Source organism: Python bivittatus, unplaced genomic scaffold (genome assembly GCF_059951505.1).
Source record: "Python bivittatus isolate LINGU-HERP-01145 unplaced genomic scaffold, Pbiv_v1 ctg000810_np1212, whole genome shotgun sequence".
In the NCBI taxonomy this organism is placed as follows: Eukaryota; Metazoa; Chordata; class Lepidosauria; order Squamata; family Pythonidae; genus Python; species Python bivittatus.
The window spans coordinates 1,433,971-1,455,290 of record NW_028277111.1 but is presented as its reverse complement, the minus strand read 5'-3'; the positions used below and the strand labels follow the sequence as shown (position 1 = coordinate 1,455,290).

General features: G+C 46.7%; 2 protein-coding genes across 6 annotated transcripts; one reads left to right on the top strand and one right to left on the bottom strand.

Annotated features, from left to right (window-relative positions):
- Nucleotides 1-760: 760 nt before the first annotated feature.
- LOC103058432 (uncharacterized) lies at nucleotides 761-7,746 on the bottom strand. The gene is made up of 2 exons (XM_088129352.1): nucleotides 7,541-7,746; nucleotides 761-6,612 (listed from the first exon to the last, which is right to left on the bottom strand). Exon 2 carries the CDS (start codon nucleotides 6,522-6,524, stop codon nucleotides 3,528-3,530), a length of 2,997 nt encoding a protein of 998 aa, XP_087985478.1. The 5' UTR covers nucleotides 6,525-6,612; nucleotides 7,541-7,746; the 3' UTR covers nucleotides 761-3,527.
- Nucleotides 7,731-19,145, top strand: LOC103057800 (uncharacterized). 5 transcript variants are annotated; one of them, XM_025176748.2, is made up of 9 exons: nucleotides 10,369-10,597; nucleotides 11,129-11,173; nucleotides 11,649-12,582; nucleotides 13,349-13,475; nucleotides 13,795-13,850; nucleotides 14,898-15,018; nucleotides 15,637-15,735; nucleotides 16,121-16,255; nucleotides 17,828-19,145. In XM_025176748.2, exons 3-9 carry the CDS (start codon nucleotides 11,779-11,781, stop codon nucleotides 18,925-18,927), a joined length of 2,442 nt encoding a protein of 813 aa, XP_025032516.1. In that variant the 5' UTR covers nucleotides 10,369-10,597; nucleotides 11,129-11,173; nucleotides 11,649-11,778; the 3' UTR covers nucleotides 18,928-19,145. The 5 variants fall into 5 exon arrangements, with proteins under 5 accessions (XP_087985569.1, XP_025032515.1, XP_087985568.1 ...); XM_088129443.1 differs by lacking the exons at nucleotides 10,369-10,597; nucleotides 11,129-11,173 and adding an exon at nucleotides 7,731-7,866; XM_025176747.2 differs by lacking the exons at nucleotides 10,369-10,597; nucleotides 11,129-11,173 and adding an exon at nucleotides 9,894-10,251.
- Nucleotides 19,146-21,320: the final 2,175 nt, after the last annotated feature.

Here is a 21,320-nt window from a genome sequence, read left to right as displayed (position 1 = left end):
AAGAAGTCAATGACGTGACAGCTAACCTCATGACCCGCTTTGTCCAGCTTGGAAGGGCGAGGGCCAAGTTGCCACAACCCAACCAGCCCCCACTTTCCCTCCCCCACTGGGGGCTGCGAAAGTGGAATCCTTTAAATATTCAAAAAAGGGTGAGCCCAAAATGCTTTGTTCACTTAAACCAGAGTTTCTCCACCTTAGCAACATTAAGATACATGGGCTTCAATTCCTAGACTTCCCCAGCCAGCATGCTGACTCAGGAATTCTGGGAATTAAAGTCCACGCATCTTAACGTTGCCAACGTATAGAAACGGGATGGATTCTGCAATCTCCAAATTTGGCCCATTTTAAAACACAGCAGGCAAATTCAGCAGTTGCTAGTTTGGGGGCTGGTTTGCTACCTCCTGAATCCCAGTCAGGGCGTCTTCAGTGCCACCTGCGAGGGAGCAACGGGGGACGAGAGCCATCGGCCTTTGGGCCTTCCTTACCAGCCGCCCGAAGGCTCTGCTTGGCCACCGGATCACCCAGGGAGGGGGACCGAATGGGTCTGCGTGGCCCGATGCAGCGTCAACTCCTGAAGGGAGGGGGTCAAGAATAATTTTAGTTGCATCTGGGAGGTACCACAGGGGTGGAAAGAGGGAACCACCAGCATTTCTGCATTCCCTAGAATCCCCCGGAGTGAGTGCCCCCTCTGGCCAATTGGCCACGATTCATGGGCAGGGCTGGAGGGCTGCATCAGTTGTCAGGATAGGTATTGTTAGAAACAGAAACATCATTCTAGTTAATACATGCATTTTTATCATAGAAATTGTCCCCAACAATGACAAGTGTAATTTTTCCCTTCTTAACATATCCTTCTTGATTTCATTCCACGCCTTCATATAATTATTTTGAAATAACATACAATTCATATGAATCATAACAACATCCAAGTGTTTTACTTTTCTCTCAATCTTAAAAGCAGCTTTCCCATCAATTCTATTTCGTCTTCAATTTTCATATTTCTTGTTAAATCTTTTAACAAAATCAAAATCCATTAATATTTCTATTCCTTCCAAATTACCACCAAGTGCTCAGCAAATGCCCTTAGTTTATCTATTTCTCTTGTCATCTTCACTCTAGCAATTCTCTCATCCTGTCTTATATCTCTATTCAATACTTCAAGGGCTAGAATCAGGCGTTCATGAACTTAAAAAAATAAAAATGAATTCAGCTTTTTTATGATGTCAGTGGGGACTATTCTTCTTCAATGTTTATTCTTCCTTTTGCTGGGTTTTCCTACTTGCTAACATGAGCAGAGAGGTTCCCTTTAATTCAACCCTACATTGATATGGCTTTTCTAATTCCTATCTCCATGTTTATATTTCCTGCTCGTAGAATAACAAAAGAAGGGAATTCATTAAACGACCCACTTCCTCGTGGATAAAAATTTTCACACCCAGCAATTTCAAACCCCGCCACCTGGGGTAAAACAGGAAGAAAAGGGGAACAAAATCGCTATTTTAAAAAAATATTCAATGGAGACTTTACAGCATGGACATTGTGCATGTGGCCTTTCTGGTGCAAGGTAGACCCTCCCTGGCTGGAATTTTTGTCCTTTTCCTTAAGCATCTTGATCTTTCTCTGGTTCTTCAACACGGACAAACTCTTCCTCACTTTCTATTTCTTTTAGAGCAAGGCTGATCAATCCTACATCTTAGCTTCTGTCTGCTGCGCTGTAGGATTTTTATTATTTACTGGATTTGCTAAAGCTGCCCAACTCCAAAAAGACTCTTGGTGTTTGAAAGATATTAGTCCAAATCGTTTCTCTTTCTGCAATTTTTCTGTGAAGCTCCTGAAAATATCCTTTATTTTTAACCAGACACATGACTTTCTTTTATACCATCTTGCCAGGCCTAAGAGACTCCCTTTAATTGTGTTTTTCTGAGCCTGGACTCAGGTAAGAGGCCACACCTGGACAGCCTCGGCTACTCTTGGAAAGCCCAGCAGTGTTACATGGGAGACCACCAGGACTTCTACAATGAGCTGGGAGATAAATACATATCCAAGAGTACAGTGGGATCTCCCTTTCGTTTAGTTGCAATGCAATCAGAAGGCAACTTCCGTGACCTCTCTTTACCTTAGGAGCCTAAACAGGGTTTCCTTCTTCTGTTCTGGGGAAGAGTCTCTTGGGGGTTCTTCCGTGTGTGAATACAAGAGTACAAATGAGGGCAGGTAAGGGTTGTGGTGGAGACATTTAGAGATACTCGTCATTTGAGCAATCTTTCCCCCCGTTCAGACAGTATTTCTCTCATGTGTCATAGATGCTGTGTGAGGAAAGCATTTTCCTCACACACTGCTCCAGAATTATGAGCTTCTTGTGCTTATTAAGAGATGTTTTTGGCATAACATTTTCCACACTGCAAACATTGATAAGTTTTAAATGTACGCAAAAGATTGGCCTTTGAAGCACATGATTTCCCACACTCAGCGCACTTGTGTGGTTTCTCTCCGGTCTGGATCCTCTGATATGTAAACAAATGTGATTTCTGCTGAACCATTTCTGGGCCCTCTTCCTTGGGGCCGCTTTGGTGTGCAAGACGTGCATCTAACTGGGAAACAGATTTCCCGCACTGGAAACAGCTGCAGGGTTTCTCTCGTGAACTCTTTCATGCACGCCAAGATACTCTGTCTCGGAAAAGCATTTCCCACACTCTATTCACGTGGGTCTTTTTTGTGGATTCCTTGGTGGCTCCGGAGGTCCGACTGACCTTCCAACAATTTTCCACATTCCAAACATTTAAACACTTTTCCTTTTGTGAACTTTCTGATGTTTCTCTAATACTGAATTCTCTACAAAGCATTTCTCACACTTCTCATTGTCTTTCCTCCTATGTGGACTCTCTGATGAGTCATTAATGCTGCTTCCTGATCAAAACATTCCCCAGACTCCCGACACTGAAGTGAACATTAATATGTGGCTCTTGAGAAAAATATTTCCCACATTGTTCACAATTGAATTGTTTTTCTCCAGTTTGGATTCTGTAGTGCATCCTTTGTATGAGATGGACGGCTATATAAATGTGATGTATAAATAAATAAATATTAAATTTTGATTGGCAAGCTAAAACTTTCTCACTCTACACATTTGTAAACTTTGTCTCCTCTGTGATTTCTCATGTGTACCTGAAGATCTCCTTATCAGGAAAAACGTCTGCCACATTGATAAGGTTATTCTCAAGTGTGAATTCTCTGATGCGGCAAAAGACCACCTGAGAAAAACATGCTCCAAGAATTGATGGGGCGTCTCTGCTATATGCATTAGACAGCTGGGATTTCTAAGGGATGACTGACAAGCAAATCCTCTCCCACTGTCTAAACATTTGTAATTTTTTCCCCTGTGTGAACTTTCATATGATTTCTAAGAGCTGATCCACTACAAAAAATGTTCCACATTTGGTGCACAGATAGGACTTTTCCTCTGTGTGAGTTTTCTGAAGTTCACAAAGTCCTCCCTTTTGAACAAAACATTTCCCACAATCTATGCATCTCTATGGCTTCACTCCTGTATGGAGCCTCTGATGCCTTCCAAGGTGTTGTTTTTGGGAAAAGCATTTCCCACACTCCCCACATTTGTACGGCTTCTCCCCCGTGTGGATCCTCTGATGAATCCGAACCTGCGTTGCTGAGGTAAAACTTTTCTCACACTCTCCACATTTATAGGGTTTTTCTCCCCTGTGCCTCCTGAACTGATGTCTCCGAAGTTCAGAAGACTCCACAAATCGCTTCTCACATTCTGGGCATCCATAGGGTCTGTCTCCGGAGTGAAGTCTCTGATGTCGCACCAGGTGTGCTTTCTCGGAAAAACATCTCCCACATTCTAGGCACTTTTCATTTTTCTCTTTGTTGTGTGTTTTCTTATGCCTCTGAAGTGATGAATTTTGAGCGAAACCTTTCCCACACTCAAGGCATGTATAAGGTTTTATTCCTGTGTGAATCTTCTCATGGATCCAAAGCTTTGACTTGTGAGTAAAGTCCTTCCCACATTGCCCACACTTGTAAGGTTTCTCTCCTGTGTGAATCTTCTTATGGACCCAAAGTTGTGAGTTGCAAGTAAAGCACTTCCCACATTCCCCGCACTGGTAAGGTTTCTCTCCTGTGTGACGTCTCTCGTGGATTCTAAGACATTCTTTGTAAAGAAAAGATTTCCCACATTCCAGGCACTGGTAAGGCTTCTGTCCGGTATGAATTCTTTGATGCTTCAAAAGACTATCTTTCCTGATAAAACATTTATTGCACTCCAAGCATTTATGGGGCCTCTCTCCTATGTGCATTAAGCTGTGATTTCTAAGGGATGACGAATAAGCAAATGCTCTCCCACAGTCTAAACATTTGTAATCTTTTTCCTCTGTGTGAATTTTCATATGACATGTGAGGTTTGATTTCCTACGAAAATACGTTCCACACTTCATGCATTGATAGGGCTTCTCCCCTGTGTGAATGTTCTGATGTTTCGAAAGGCTTGCCTTTTGAGTAAAACTTTTCCCACATTCTATGCACTTGTATGGCGTCACTCCTGTATGGACCCTCTGATGCTGTGCAAGGTATTGTTTTCGGGAAAAGCATTCCCCACACTCCCCACATTTATACGGTTTCTCCCCCGTGTGGATTCTCTGATGAATTGGAACCTGCTCTGCTGAAGTAAAACTTTTTCCACACTCCCCACATTGGTATGGCTTCTGCCCCATGTGGATTCTCTGATGAATCTGAACCTGTGTTGCTGAGATAAAACTTTTCCCACAAAAAGCACATATATGTGGCTTCTCTCTTCTGTGCCCTTTCTGAAGTATCCGAAGTTTACAGGTGTTCACAAGTTGTTTCTCACATTCTGTGCCTTCATAGGGTCTGTCTCCAATGTGAACTCTCTGATGTCGCACCAAGTGTGATTTCTCGGAAAAGCATTTCCCACATTCCAGGCACTTTTCATTTTTCTCCCCGCTGTGTGTCTTCTTATGACTCCAAAGAGATGAACTTTGAGTGAAACATTTTCCACACTCAAAGCATTTATAAGGTTTTATTCCTGTGTGAATATTCTCATGGGCATGAAGGTGTGAGTTGCAAGTAAAGCACTTTCCACAGTGCCCACACTTGTAAGGTTTCTCTCCTGTGTGAATTCTTTCGTGGTTTCTAAGATATTCTTTGTGAGGAAAAGATTTCCCACACTTCAGACATTGATAAGGTTTTTCTCCAGTATGAATTCTCTGATGCTTCAAAAGAGTTGCTTTCCCAGAAAAACATTTATTGCACTCCAAGCATTTATAGGGGGTCTCCCCTATATGTGTTAGGTGGCTGTGATTTCTAAGGGAAGATTGAGAAGCAAATGCTCTCCCACAGTCTAAACATTTGTAATTTTTTTCCCCTGTGTGAACTTTCACATGATGTCTGAGGCCTGATATTGTACGAAAAAATGTTCCACACTCGATGCATTGATAGGGCTTTTCCCCTGTGTGAATTTTCTGATGTTCCCAAAGTCCTCCCTTTCGAGCAAAAGATTTCCCACATTCCCCACACTTGTATGGTTTCTCATCTGTGGAGACACATTGGTTTGAACCGAGATGTGGCTTCCAGGAAAAGCATTTCCCACACTCTTCACCTTTATAGGGTTTCTCTTTGTGCCTCATCTCGTGTCTATGAAGTTCAGAAGAATCCAGAAATCGTTTCTCACATTCTCGGCATTCATAGGGTGTGACTCCAGTGTGAATTCTCTGATGTTGCAAAAAGGTTGATTTGGTAGAAAAACATCTCCCACATTCTAGACAGTTTTTCTCCCTTCTGTGTGTTTTTTCATGGCTCCGAAGAGATGAACTCCAAGTAAAACATTTTCCACACTCAAAGCATTTATAAGGTGTTATTCCTGTGTGAACCTTGTCATGGATCCTAAGTTGTGAGTTGCGAGTAAAGTCTTTCCCGCATTGCCAGCACTTGTAAGGTTTCTCTCCTGTGTGAATCTTCTCATGGTTCTTAAGGGTCGATTTTTCATTAAATGATTTGCCACACTCCAGACATTTATAAGGTTTCTCTCTGGTGTGGATTTGCTGATGTTTAAGAAGCTCAGATGCTTGAGAAAAGCACAGCCCACACTGCACACACTTGCAGGCCTTCTCTTCAGTTGGGCTGTTCTGAGGCCTAGAAAGACACCATCTCTCAGGAAAACCTTTGTGGCGCTTCCAGCATTCCTGAGGCCTCTTTCCCCGGTGGATTCGCTGATGGGCTCCAAGGTCCGAGCCTTTAGCAAAACGCTTTCCGCACTCTCCACATTTGTAGGGCCTTAGTCCAGGGTGGCTCCTGAGATGTTTGGCAAAGCCCCACACTCCAGGAAAGGATTTCCCACACTCCAAACACAGATGCGATCCATTCCCCGTGTGCCCCTTCCGGTGGATCAAAAGGAGGGACCGGTGAGCAAAGGATTTCCCGCACTCAGAACATGTGGAGACTCTCCCCAGCTTCCCCTGAGGGGGCCTTCGGTCGAAGGGTTTCTCCCCCTGCATGGTTTCCGGGGGCGGCTCCCTTGCAGGGCTTTCTAACCAGAGACAATTTGCAAGCAAAACTTTTGGCACAAGTTTTTCCAGGCGGCACCTGTTGGATTAAGGAAAAGAAGTGCAGTTTCATTCTTCAGCTACTAAAATAGTCCAAATGATCGCTGGGAGACAGTTTACATGAGCTATGGAGGTGCCCAGAAACCCTCAATTCCCCCAATCCGAATCAAAGCAACCCTGGGATTTTCCCTCTGAATCTAACCTGAGACCTCCCCTCCCCATTTCTTAGCAAGATTAATAAGAGTCCCTGTCGCTCCCCATCTGCTTGCCTGAACTGTTGTGATCTCCGCATTTTCCTTTCACTCGGTTGGGAGGTGATATAGATTACTTGTGTCACACACCAAGGACCACGGCAGGACGTGCGTCACATAGGTCCATACATACAGATCGTACATCCCACGTAGGAATATGTGGACATGCCTCTTTTTGCCACCACAGACTAACACTTCTCCCTCCCCTCCCTCACTCCTCAGCTGCTGCTTCCCTCCCTTTCCCCCAGTCTCTCCAGGGCTTCTCCCACCGCTCGCCAGCAGGGCCGGTTTTGCTGGCCTGAAAGCGGGGAAATCCTCCCTCTCCGTCCAGACGAGGCGCCGAGGAAGGGGGTCCCTCCCGGGCGGGAGAACCGGGCTCAGCCCGGGCCCCCGAAGCCCCTCCTCCCCTCCGAGGACCCCCGACGGACACGGGAGGCCCGCAGGGGCCGCCGGGACCCTCCGCTCCGCCCTCCAGCGCCGAGGGCTCCCCCCTCCCCTCCCCTCCCCTCCCGCGGGCCAGGCTCGCTCGGCGCCCCTCAGAGGCTCCGCGTCCGCCCAGCCCGGCCCGGCCCGGGCAGCCCCCCGGCAGGTCTCGCAGCTCCGCAGCCTCCGGGGACGCGGGCCGAGGCGCGGCGCCGCAGCCGCGGTCCTGCCGGCGGGGAAGGCGCTCCGGGCGGGCGGGCCGGCTGGGCTGGCGCCGCGGGAGGGGAGCCCTACCTGCCCGCAGCCGGGGCCCAGCGAGCCCTCCGAGGGTCCGGCGCCGAGGCGGGGGGGCGGATGGGGGGGGACTCGCGGAGGGGGCGGGGACGCCGCGCGAGCGGGGCACAGTCGGGGCGGGGCTTCGGGGCTCCGCTCGGGCCCCGCCTCCTCTGGCAGCCCCGCCCCTTTGAGGCCTCAGCTCCTTCTCCCCCTCCCCCTTCCCTGCAAGCCCGGCCAGGGTCGAGCGCGCTGGAACATCGCCTGTTCCCCAGGGGCGACCCTGTCGGGTGTTCCTCTGCGCATGGGAAGAGCGTCCTGCTCTGCCCTCCTGCTCCAGTGTCTGCGTGAGTCAGCCGAAGCGCTGCGGATGGCCGATCAACGTTGCGGGAAAGGGTTGTGGGGTCCTGGGTGGGTTCCGCTCGCGAGGCAGACGAGGGGTCTCTTGCCGTCGGCGGACGGGGGGCAGGCTGGGGAAGGGGCCCTTTCCCCAGTGCGAAGCAAAGGTCCGGGCGCAGAGGGGGCTGGAGCCCGGGGAGGCCGCCCCCACCCGGAGACCGCCCGACTGCCACGAACTGGGTGTTGCTGGATCGGGACCCAGCAGCCTCCTGCCGGGGCTCCGTTCTGGAGGATTTGGAAATCGTGGCCGGGCTGAGCTCTGAATTGGAGGGCCAGAGGGGAGGTCGTGATGCTTCTTCGGGGAAAGGAGGAAAATTCCACCCAGGGCGGATCTACTTTGGACTATAAAACCCTCTTTCACAATGACTACGGCTTCATATCCCAAACAAACTAAAAATACAGACTAGAAAAGAAAAAAGAAAAAAACCAACCTTTATCATTTATATTTATCAATAGTCCAGTTTACTAATGAATACTATAATATGAACAGTACAAAATATTGCTGTAAAATATTATAAAATTTTTGCCATAGTAACACGTCTTGCTGCATCCTTTGATTAGTGGAAAATGCCACCTTTTCCAAAACAGATAGATCACACATTTCCGACAACCATTCCTTGAGACCTGGAATAACATATTTTCAATTTCTTAATATCATTCTTTTATTTCCCCCCCCCCACAAATACTCAATACCACCATAATTCCTGATACATTGTCCAATTCCAAAGCTTTGGTACATAGTTCAACATTACATTAACATATTTAACATTTAAAAATGCCCCCATAAATTTGCTTATATACATTAATACAGTCTCCAAAAATGATACCAAATGATCACATGACCGTGTCATATGGGTCAGTGAACTCTCACATTTTTTGTACCTCCAGTAAAAAAATCAGATGACCATCCTTTCAAATGTATTTTCTGGGGAAACCAATACACCCTAAATACAAATTTCTGATGAATCCACTTTAATCTCAGATCAGTTAACACCATTTAATTTAATTTAATTCAGTGTAATTAATTGAATTTAATTAAATCTATGTTTGAAGCATCCCAGAAATGTCCACTTTAAAAATATTCTAGAGATAATGTCATAGGTTTGGATTCTTTCATGGGTTCCAGAGGCAGCCAAAACGTCTGGTGGATATTGATCCATTAGAACATGCTTAAGATGAAGATACCTCCACTGTTGTGAATTGTGAAGACCCAATTCAGTTGGTAGTCGGGAAAAATCCTTATGGTTGATTTAAAGCCACCATCCCAGCTTCCGCCCAAACTTTCCAATAGAATGATTTAAACATTCATGAGTCTCTATCAAATCTTGATATATGTCACAATATGGCTGAAAGATTTCTCACAGCTCGCACTCCTGGAAATAAAACACCTTTTCTGCTATATGTTGTTTCAAGCACTTGCCATGGCAGCAAATAAAATAGAAAATAACTTTCCAACTTAACCCATAACGGGTAATATTCAAGTATGCTTTCATTCAACATGCAGGTGGCTGATAAAATACTGGCCCAATTATATTGTTCGAAATCAGATAAATTAAGGCCACCTAATCTCAATTTCACCAAGAAAAACCTAGGTGGTCCACTATCCCAAATAAATTTCCTAATAACCATCAATCCAAAGGAGATACTTATTTGGTATTAACATAAAAATACCTCTAAGAACATAAACAAGGAACAATCTTCATTTTAATAACATTAATGTTATCCCACAAGCTTAAAGGAATGTTAAGCCATCTATTAACCTTCAATTCAGCCCTTTCTAAAAGTTTCAACATACTTATTTCTGCATATTTCAAAATATTTTTGAATCTATAAAGCCCAAAATATTTAATATACTCAGTAGCAATCACAAAACATATCTCTTTACATAACTTGATTGGCATGTTAGAGCCCAAAGGAAGTGAACAAGATTTATCCCAATTTATTTTGCTACCAGAATACTTTCCAAAATACCCTACAATCTTCATAAAATTAGGCACAGAGGTGGAGTACTGACCCAAAATTGTCCAACTATCATCAGCATAAAAAAATAATGTACACTCACACCCTGCCCATGTACTACCCTTAATATCTAAAGACTGCGTGTTTCTCAACCTTGGCAACTTTAAGATGTGCGGACTTCAACTCCCAGAATTCCCCAGCCAGCATCCTGATGCATCTGATCCTTTCCTAAAAATACCCGGCCCCAGATTTCAAGGCTCTAGATTTCATGCTCTTCCGGGTCCTGCTGCCCTCCTGTTTTTCTGTGCGGCACATCTGGCCAAGCGACCGCTTTGGGGCATCTCCGCGTGAAAAGCCTCTCCTGCGCTGACTCGGTTAGATTTTGTGGTGCCCCTGAATCCTGCACTATCGTGAGCCCGAATCCTAACATCATTGCAGCGCGTTTGAGCCTTTCCGTGGCTTCTGCTTCCCGGGGCAGCCCGCCATCCTGTCTTTTCTGGACAGCGTCCCAGCGCTGCTTGGGCTCAGATGCCTCGAAAGGCTCCAGAGGGGGGAGAAGGAGGGATGGAAAACAGGAAAGGACCTTCCGGTGGTTTTCTTCTTCCTCCCTCCCTTTCTGGAGGCAGGAGGGGGAGAGGCCCCTCTGCCCTTCCCAGGCGTCCTTGGGTCAGAGGGTCCCCCGGGAGTTGCAAGTGCCCGGCTCACCAGGCGGCTGCTGGGGTGAGTCCGGAGGAGAAGGTGCAGAGATGGCGCTGGCCGGGGATGGGGAAGGCCAAGGCAGGGAGCAGAATGGGGGCGGGGGGAGTGGAAGGATCACGGTGAGGACAGCGGCCCCAGGCCTTGTGCATCTTCTGCAAAAGGTGGCGCAGAGCTCACCACCTCCTTCTTGGGGAGGTTTGGGGGGCGCCTCCTGACCTGCACCTTCTGTGCGATTAATGCCTGGCAGATCATGCCAAAAGGGAAGAGTGAGCGAGCAAGGTGGGGGGAATAGCCTCTGTCAATGTCTCTGGGCCAGGCCCGCGTAAGTCTTCATGCGGGGGGGGGGGAATCAGGGTTGTGCCCTCAAACCAGAGGGGGCCAGAGGAGGGAGCTTTCAAACCCTTCCCAGCAGAGAAGTGAGGGGAGCAGAGGCAGGGCTGATCATTATTTGTAATATTAACAGCCTGTTTGGACCGCAATGAGATTGCAGGCTCTCATTTGGGCTACCAGTGGAGGCTCTGAGGTCTGAATTTGACCCGGTTCTGTTTTCAGGGAGGCCACGAATGAAGAATCCTCATAGAATAGGACTGAGTCAAGGTCAGCCTTCTTCACCCTGGTATCCTCCCAGCACGCCAGACTACAACTCCCAGAGTTCCCAGACCCACATGGGACTTTTAGCCCAACACATTGGAAGGGCCTGAGATCAGGGGAGGCTATGGCTGTGGACTCAATGGATCCTCCGCATCCAGAGACAGTCTACCTCTGAACCCAGTTTGCTTGGGAACAACAGTAGGAGATTGCTTTTCCTCTCGTGTCCTGTTCAGGAATATCCTTTTCCCCCATAGGTTCAAGGAAAATAATGGAGAAAATTCTGTGAAATAATATTGCGGGGGTGGGGGGGAAGCATGCTGCTTGCTGTCCCTTGTGAATGTTTCTCTGCTTTGCTTTTTGGCTGCTTTGCTGGACTAGAAGAGGCTTTGACCTGGTCTAAGAGGACATCCAAATGATGTGTTGGGAGCGAGGACCCTCCTGGTGTGTTTAATCTGTCTGCCTTGCGTCTCCTCTCCTGCAGGGACAAATCTGCCTTGGAAATGCAGAATAACCTCCCCTTGCGTGTGACCCATCTTCTCCCGTAGCCCTTCTGGACAACAAAAGCTAGTGGCTGCCCAGTTCAGATGCCCAAGGAAATCTGAGGGGAAGCCATGTCTAGAGAAGGAGGTGTGATGGCCACTGTGGATCTCCAGCTGCGGAACTTCCCCTTCTCTCACGAGTTACCTGCAGGCATTAAAATGGAGATGACAGCAGCCCCTGAACTTAGGAATGGGGAGGAGGAATCTCGAAAAGGAAGAAAGGGCCACAATTTTGTGCAGGTTGGAACCCCTGACAAGTTCCCCAAATGGGTGACACTGTTGCAGGTGAAACAAGAGCCCAAGGAAGAGATGACCGAGCCATGGGGAACCCAGGGGCAGGAATGGTGGAGTACCTTGTGGCCCGTGTGTTCAGGAGAGCTGTGTCCACAGCTTCAAAGCAGAGGTGAAATCAGTGGGTTGCCACCACACTCTTTGGAGGACATATCTGGAACCAAGCAGTGGCTGGAAGCCCCCCTTGCTATGGGCCTCAGGGGAGAAACCGAAGGGATCTACCAGAATCTGGAGGGCAAAGGTGGGGAAGGGGACAAGAAGGCGGAGGACCTTCTGGGCCAAGAGGGCGTCAGCTCCGAGATCCAGCGGACGCGGTTCCGGCATTTCTGCTACCGGGAAGTGGAGGGACCCCGCGAGGTTTGCAGTCGGCTCCGGGACCTCTGCAGCCAGTGGCTAAAGCCAGAGCAGCATACAAAGGAGCAGCTTCTGGAGATGGTCATCCTGGAGCAGTTCTTGGCCATCCTGCCCCAGGAGATGCAGAGCTGGGTCAGGGAGGGCGGACCAGAGACCTGCGCCCAAGCGGTGGCCCTGGCCGAGGACTTCCTGTGGAGTCAGGAGGAGCCCAGAGGCTGCTGGGAAGAAAAGGTGAGTCAGGTAACCACCTGGAGTACACTCAGGAGGGGTCAGGTGACCTCCAGCCTTGTGATGACCATGGAAATGTATTGACTTAGCTTAAAAGTTTCTGTCTTGGTGTGGTGCTTTCTGTTACACAGTCTTAACACAAAGTTATAGGTGTGTTTGGAAAACTCAACAACAAAAAAGAACAAATAGAAAACTTAAGGATGCCCACTGATGGTATAACGAGTTGGTCCCCGACCTGCAGAATTAAAGAACACCATCCAGGAAGGGTGGAGAAGATCTAAGAGACATGATCTCCATCTTCACGTATTTGAAGTGCTGTCCAATAGTTGACTAAATTGTCCTATATTGCTCCTGGCATGTATAAATCTTGCTTGTATTTGAACCTCTGCAGTTCACCTAAATTGAAGCACTTCTAAATACACATCAGTGTGCAGACTGCTTAGTACAGCTGTGCCACACTTTGTCTTCACCCTCCAAAAGGCACTTCAAAGTGTGTCGGGGTGCTAACGTAGCACCTGTGTGCTGCCCTTAGAAGCAGCCACAGCTTTTCTCAGGGTTGCCACAATCCTGGGGAAATCATTGCCCTTTTAAGATCGTACAGGAAAGGGCTATTTTTGCCCTTCTGTGCTCTCCAAAGCTCTGGACAGCCCAATTATGAGCATCAGTGATGTTTACGTATCTTTTTATTTTCTTCTGGGGGCATGGAGGAAACGGCATGTTTATGGGGTCACCTCACTTTGAAGCTAAGAAATGTTCTTTGTTACTCCAGGTGCCACTGGTGTCATCTGGAGAGGAAAAGATGAAAGCTGCCGTTGGGTCTCCACTGGATGTCGAAACAGGACAGTCAGACAAAGAGGTCCAAGAGGAGGAGGAGAGCGAGGATACCAGCTTGCTCAGTAAGAGGTTGAGTGATTATGCGATGGACCTGGGGCATTATGGGAGGGACTGTGACTTTTCCTGCTCCAACTTTGCCATCCTGTGTATCTTCAGTGAGGGAGGGCCAATTTCTCCAACCTTGTTTCTTCTGCAGATGGGTGGTTCGCTGTCATGGGAATTGCCATTAGTCCAATTCATCCACAGGGGCTGATCTACGTCCTGGGGCTATTGTGAATCTAGAAAGGAGGGACAGATTATTGGAAGTAGAGTCATTTTTTCAAAGACTAGGGTGTAGGTAGCCATACTCAGTTTTCCCAACTCTTCCTTTCTGCTTCACAGCCATTGGGATGGTCTCCCTGCGGCGTTCCGGGTCATCTGCTCCAGAACAAACTCAGGTAAGGGCTGAGCAGAAGAAAAGAAGGAGTTTTCACAGAAAAATGATCTGGCTGGTTTGTTATGTGGTTGAAAATGCAGTCTTCCCCAGTTGCCAGGTGAGGTGGGAGTTTGGAGAGTTGACATTTGGCATAGCTGGAGGGCATCAGGGTAGGAAAGTTGGGGATAGTGAATGCCTGCTCTCCCAAATGTCTTGATTTAATTGCATAGCGGAAGCAGCAGCCCTCCAGATGTTGTGGAACTTCAAGATTCATCTTCAGCCTTTGGCCAGGCTGATAGGTATTGATGGAAATGAGTCCAAGAACATCTGGAAGGGCTACGAGCTTCTCCAGCCTTGTTCTGGAGAACTTTGGATACCTCAAGTTGGGAAAGTACATTGATTTGATGCAGGTTTTATAATCCAGAATAAATCTTTATCCAATCAGTATCTCATATTCAGGGAGATAGAGCTCTTAATCAGTATTTCTGTATCTGGGCAGCTTCCAGATGTGTGGACTCCAACTTCCAGAATTCCCCAGCCATTGTGGCCATTGTTGAGAAGTCTGGGAGTTGAAGTCCACACACATGGAGTTGCCAAGTGTGGAAAATACCGGGTTTGGAGTTTCCCGACCTTGACTGTTGTTTTAGATTTCATTTTATAGACTTAAACTGATACAGTTGAACATTTTCATATTTGCTTTTGTTTAAGATCAAGTGGCTGTCTTTTTTTTTAAATTGGAGATAAGAAAGGGGTTCTTTTGAGAAGTGATCTAGCCTCCATAAGAGATTTTGGAAGTAAAGTGAATCGTTTCACCTTGTTCAGAGATTTCCTATCAGTCTTCTTCAACCCAGAGGATATACAGTACATTAAAGACGCTAGGTTGGGGAGGGCTACCACGCATGGTTTTAACTCAAGCTATATTCTGCCCTAACCTCCGGTATCAAGGTGATGGGTTTGTAGTCCAACAAGTTCTGGAGGTCCACAAGTTCTCCAGTCCCAGTTCAAGGACTCTTTCCATCCTGAGGTTGCCTTGACCACAAACCATTGAGAAGTTCCCACTTTCTTTCAGATGACTTTTGAAGAAGTGTCCATGTATTTCACCGAGGGGGAGTGGGCCTTGCTGGATCTGGACCAAAGAGCTCTATACAGGGAGGTCATGCTGGAGAATTACAAGGATGTGTCTGCTCTGGGTACGGTCCTTCTCCCTGTCTTGCCTGAGAGGTGACCAAGGAGAGTGGGGGGTGGCTTGCTTTGAGTCCCTCATGTGCTTCAGACCTACTTCTTCAAGGACCATCATCTCTGGGCTGCCAAACTCTAGATGGCCATTAGGGGGCAGCAAACCACATCCAGAAAATGATAACTCTATATTGCCATCTAGTGATCCCCTGATGTTTTGCAGTGGTAGTCTTAAGCCAGCAGGCAGGGCCCCCACTTTCTATAACTGGCACAACACACTACCACTATTTTATCCACTTAGTGCTTCTGAACGCAGTGTTGCAGTGAGGAGTTTTTCTCCTCCAGGTTCCAATCAGTGGGAGAACTTCTTATTTCCCATTCTGCACAAGAAACATCTAGTTTTCTGTAGCCTTTGAGCATGTTTGGTCCTCTTTGAAGTTTTGTAAACCAGTTTTCTCCTCTTGGTTTCCCTTCTTTAATGTTAGTTTCTGCTTCTGTACACACTGGGGGCTCTTTTAAGCCTACTGATACTTCCTTCTTCTTCCTTAGTAATCCACAATTCTCAAAGTTGGATTATTTGAAAATGGGGGGGATAAGACCTTAATTCCTTAACGTTCTTCTCTTTTTTAAAGGATTTTTTATTTCCAAACCAAACCTTATTGCCCGGCTGGAAGAAGGGCAAGATTCATTCATCTGGTCTTCTGAGCCAGTAGAAAGAAGGAAAATTACAGGTAGAGTGATATCCTGGGGAAAATTAAGAAAACTGGGATGCCCTCAACAGTTGGAGGGTATCTTGAAACTTTATTGCACTGTGTCTACAATAAATTGCTCCCAAAGTTATTGTCTCTCTTTCCAAAGATTTTCTCCCGTTCTGCAAACAAGGTCATCTAGTCTGGCATCGGCAGACTTTCACTGCTTTGGCTAGAATGAGGAAAAGTGTTGGGCCACCAGCTCTTCCCTTTTGGGGGGTATACCCTGTGGGAAAGGTGTGGGTCTTGCTTTCTGATGCTATTACGCTGTTTGCATCACTGTGACACCCCCTTTGTTTCCCCGTGGATCTGTTGAGGACACTCCTTTTACTTCTCTCACTCTCTCTTTCTCTCTGTTTCTCACTAGATATCTTGTCTGCAACTGAGATCAAAGAAGAAGGCGGTCCCCAGGAGGAGGTTCCTCCTACGTTGGTGGAAACACCCAGGATACTATCCGGAGGATCTCAGGAGGGAATTTGCTTGACACTTGTGGACTGTGAAAGTGAGTACCTATTGCAGAGAAGGGCCACAATGTGGCACTCATACACAGGAAAGCAATCTACGGTGTTGGGCCACCCAGGGCTGCTGATTCCCCTTTTTCTGACAATTCAACTGATTCTAATAGAGGTGAATATGTGAATCAACTGATGATGATCAACTCATCAGTTGATGAGAATCAACTGATTCTCCCACTTAGCCCCAAGAGAAATATGTCATTCTGGCTTATGAAGCTTTGTGGGAAACTATTCAAATTGTTCCTCCATGCTGGACATTTCAATTCGTCCGCTGCAAACAATTTCATTTAGAAATGGTTCAACAGTCTGATGGTTTGCCCTTATTGCTCGCAGGGAAGTGATTGTAATATATGGGTTTGGGGCTTCCATCACACCATCCCTTGTGATACTCTCCCCACGCATGCCTTGGACACTCTGCTTTCATTTGTTCCTCAGTGCTGAGAAATATATCTGTTATACTGCTATGTTTCTCTTTTTAATCTTATTACTGTCTTGGAGCTGGGAGAGAGACAGGATTGGAGTAGTATCTAAGCCAAAGATAATAGAAGAGAAGATAGTAGAAAATAATAAGAAAATAGAAAATGTCAAATGTAGCAGTAAAGATCAGTTCTGAAATTGCTGTAGCCTTAAAGATACAAGAAATCACAAGAGAAACATCTCCTCAGAAATCAGTGAATCATAATACTAGTTCTATTATCTTATAGAAGTTATAAAATCCTATAACACTAAGACAATCTTCTGGGTGAATAATCTGCCCCAAGAGGGCTAAATCAACCAGCTGATGGGGTTTATATTAGCCAGTTCTTCTGGGAGAAACATGTTGGCTTGGTTCATCACTTCTCTTTGGTTTCTGCTTTCAGGGCAGTTGTATGCATGTCAGCATTCTCAACAGTTAATCCAGAGGTTCAGTCCTCATTGTCTTATTTTGAATCCTAGTTTAATTTGTTTAAATCCAAACGTTTTTAAGAAAAAGATGGTTCTACTTCAATAAAACTTGAGTTCCCTCTTGAATGTGGACTATATGCTTTTAGTTACACAGGCCAGGGCTCCTCAACCTTGGCAACTTTAAGATGGGTGGACTTCAATTCCAAGAATTCCCCAGCCAGTTGCTGGCTGGGGAATTCTGGGAGTTGAAGTCCACCTGTCTTAAAGTTGCCAAGGTTGAGGAACCCTGACACAAGAAACAGCACTGAATGTTGGAGCATCAATAATAGTGGGAATAGCATTTCATTTCAAAGTGAGGGAGTCTGGGTTACCCACTCCAAACTGTGTCACCTCCTTCCAAGAAATGGTTATGTGGTTGGATTAGGAGTGGGGAGCCCCAGGTTCTGGTCCCCCTTCAGCCACGGAAGCTCCCTAGGGGGTTCTGAGCCAGCTCCTCCATCTCAGCTCAACCTACCTCACAGGGTTGTGCTTTGGGGAAAAGTAAGAGGCTGTGTGTGTTATAGATGCCACCTTGACTCCTGAAGGAGAAGTGAGAAAACAAGCAAATAAACATTTTTCCTTCTTGTCTGCCACATGGAGTGACCTGTGTCTCTGCTTGCTTCTTTTCCCCTCAGGTGATGGCTCAGCCAGTAAGAAGGACACGGGCAGGACTCATCTGAATGGCACCCTCCAGCTAGCAGGATCTGATGGGGTCTTACTGAGAGATTTCCAAGGGCCCCTTTCCATGAAGTCGGAACCTTTCGATCAGGGCTACGAGTCTGACAGACAGCACGGGCTGCACACTGTGAAGGCATGGAGCCTAGACCTTCAGAAAGAGAAACACGTCTCGGCAGATGATATTGGCCTAATTCACGCTGCAGGAGAGTGCCACATGTGTCGCAAATGCGGGCAGACGTTTGAGCACCAGTCTGGGCTGATCGTCCACCAGATGATCCACACAGCCGAGAGACCCTACGAGTGCCTCGAGTGTGGCAAAAGTTTCTGCCGACGGGAGAACCTTCTTGCGCATCAGAGAATCCACCTGGGGGAGAGGCCTTACGAATGCCACCAGTGCGGGAAAACCTTCAGCACTCGCTCACATCTTATTACCCACCAGAGAATTCATACGGGCGAGAAGCCATACGGGTGCCTCCACTGCGCCAAGAGTTTTAGCAACAAGTCCTCGCTCGTCACACATCAAAGAATCCACACGGGAGAGAAACCTTACGAGTGCCCCGAATGCGGGAAAAGTTTTTGCCAGAGCGGGCAGCTGATTCGGCACCAGCGGATCCACACGGGAGAGAAGCCATATGCGTGTCCGCAGTGTGGGAAGCGTTTCTGCCAGAGAGGACAACTCATCAGACACCAGCGAATGCACACGGGGGAGAAACCCTATGAATGTCTTCAGTGTGGGAAGAACTTCAGCAGGAAATCCTACCTTGACATTCACGTGAGGATGCACACCGGAGAAAAGCCGTACATATGTGCCGAGTGTGGGAAATGCTTCTGCCAGAGCGCACAGTTAATTCGGCACCAGAGAATCCACTCAGGAGAAAAACCTTTTGCATGCTCTGAGTGTGGAAAGAGCTTTTCCCAGAAAGAAAAAGTGACTAGACATCAGCGAACCCACGTGGAATCCAAACCGTACGAATGCCCTGAGTGTCGGAAAACCTTCCCACAGAAAGATAAGCTCTTTCACCATCAAAAAACCCACACAGGGTTTGAAATGTTATGAATGGTTTGGTTGTTAAGAAAATGATTAGATGTGTAAAAGAGTTTTATCTAAAACACATTAGGAAAACGTTTGCTGTAGTTTGGACTTCCTGGTCGTTAGAAGAAATATATAAGAGAAACGAAGAAAAAGTCCAGCTGGATTAGGGTTCTCTAGTGCAGTTTCCTGTAATAGTTGCCAGATATTTCTGAAAGAAATAAAGAGTTCTGATTGTTAGGGAATTCTCTGCTTGGCCTTGAGGATAATATTTCTGCCACATATCAGTGAGAAATCATTATATTAGGCAGAAAAATGTACAACTTATTGTGTCAGTAGTGGCCCAGATTATAGGGAGCTTTTGATCATTAATGCAGTAAATAATTTTAGACTCTGAGCTTCAACCTCATATAGGGGTTGTCTTTTATTAGACAGTAATGGCTGCTACTTCAGTGTAGAAAGCCAGCCTTGCTGCAGTTTGCACTCCCTTCTCCTCATTCCCTTGACTGGATTTCTAGATTTCTGTTCGGACATCTTACCCAGATGACATCACTGTTTTCGATGGTCCAACTTAGCAATATTGAAAATGTGCAAAATGCCACAGAGAATGGGCTTGGGTGAGCGGCATTTCCAGACTGGATCATAAATTGGAGGAATTCTGGTTTCTCACAATTCTTGTGCCTGTCTCACTGCCATTAGTTTATATTAATTCAGTCTTGATGTGACATTGGGACAACTTTCAGGCACAGAAGTAGCTTCCCAGAAAAATGCTGTGTCTCAGACCTGTAATCCAGAGCTTTAGGTTAAATCCAGATCAGGGATTTTGAGGGAAACTGAGTTTTAAGAAAGGGATGTGCTAGTCTGTTAAAGTCTGGAAATTAAGGGGCGTTCCCCACCAGTTTTCCCACTGCAGCAAGACGAGCTTTAGTTCCCACCCTTGATTCTATTCCTACTTAATCCCTATGTCTCCTTTTCCTGCTCCTGTGCTCCATTTCTGCTTTGGTTCACCAATGACTTATGGCAATCATTTCATATCAGGACATAAACTGAAGCGGAATCATGAGTAAAAGCCATTCTCAGCTCTGAGAGCTAGCAAAGGACATTGAGAGATGAAAAATATATTTAAGAGTTGACTGGAAAACTTGAGGAGCATCTCTTGACCTCTCTGGCTAAGATTGGTGAAGGAACTGACTCTCCAATACCATTGATTGACTCTGGTATCTCCCAAAATAAGTGCAATATAGCAAAATGATTAAAGAATTGGGGTGGCACCAGAGATAGCCAGGTTCCAGTCCCCACTCAACCACAGAAGCTCCTGGGCAGATTTTGGGCCGGTCTCTCGCTCTCAGACCAGAGTCAGGTGGTCTGGTGGGGAAGGTGCTGGATTAGGAGTGGGTAGACCCAGGTTCTGTCCCCCTTCAGCCATGGAAGCTCACCTGGGATCTCTGGGTCAATCCCTCCCTCTCAGCCCCAGTGTGGGGTAGTGGTGAAGGTGTTGGACTAGGATTGTGGAGACCCCTGCCTGATCCCCCTTCAGCCATAGAACCTCCCTGAGGGGCTCTGGTCCACTCCACCCTCTCAGTCCCAGGGCCAAGGTGGAATAGTGGAGAAATGGCTGGCCTAGGTGTGGGTAGACCCAGGTTCTGGTCCCCACTCAGCCCTGTAGGCTCCCTAGGTGATTTGGGGCCAGTCACTCTCTCTTTCAACCCAACCTACCTTACAGAGTTATTCTTGGGAAAAATAGGAGGGAGCCCTGTGCTATAATGGTATTCTACACTGTGGGCGTAGGTCTGGTTCAGTAGTAGTTTGATAGCCTTAGACCAGTGTTTCTCAACCTTGGGAACTTTAAGATGTGTGGACTTCAACTCCCAGAATTCCCCAGCCAGCCAGGGGAATTCTGGGAGTTGAAGTCCACACATCTTAAAGTTCCCAAGGTTGAGAAACACTGCCTTACACAAATGGAATCCCATGTCAGTTAGCAAACCATCTGGCAGAGGTGTTTGATCCCTATCCCGTTCCAGCACAGAATAGAAACAATTTGGAAAGATTTCGTAGAAATACAGAAAAAGGCAGGGCACTCTCATTCCCTCTCCTGCCCCTTACTAGGAGACCAGTCGTGATTTTGGGCTTACTTTACAAGATTCAAAATATTTCATGAACTAAAATTCTGCTCTCTTTTTTAAAGGATGTGAATGGTTCTTTTCAGCCCCGCGAGTGGGTGTTTTTCACCTGGGGGAAAAATAACAGGAAGAAGGATTTTTTGTAGGGTCTTGAATGCAGCGGCAGGTACCCAAATCCCAAGCAGCTCAGAGGTCTTCTTCTGCCAGATGGTTCCATGTAATGACTATCATGAATCCAGGAAGGAATGATGTAAGAACCACAAGCATAAAATGAAAAAGAAACTTCAGAACGAAGTAAGC

Coding starts and splice junctions, on each gene's coding strand:
- LOC103058432 (XM_088129352.1), bottom strand. CDS start 6,524: ATGCAGGGGGAGAAACCCTTCGACCGAAGGCCCCCTCAGGGGAAGCTG.
- LOC103057800 (XM_088129443.1), top strand. CDS start 11,779: ATGTCTAGAGAAGGAGGTGTGATGGCCACTGTGGATCTCCAGCTGCGG. Junction 13,851..14,897: donor CTGCTCCAGAACAAACTCAG/GTAAGGGCTGAG, acceptor ACTTTCTTTCAG/ATGACTTTTGAAGAAGTGTC. Junction 16,256..17,827: donor GACACTTGTGGACTGTGAAA/GTGAGTACCTAT, acceptor TTTTCCCCTCAG/GTGATGGCTCAGCCAGTAAG.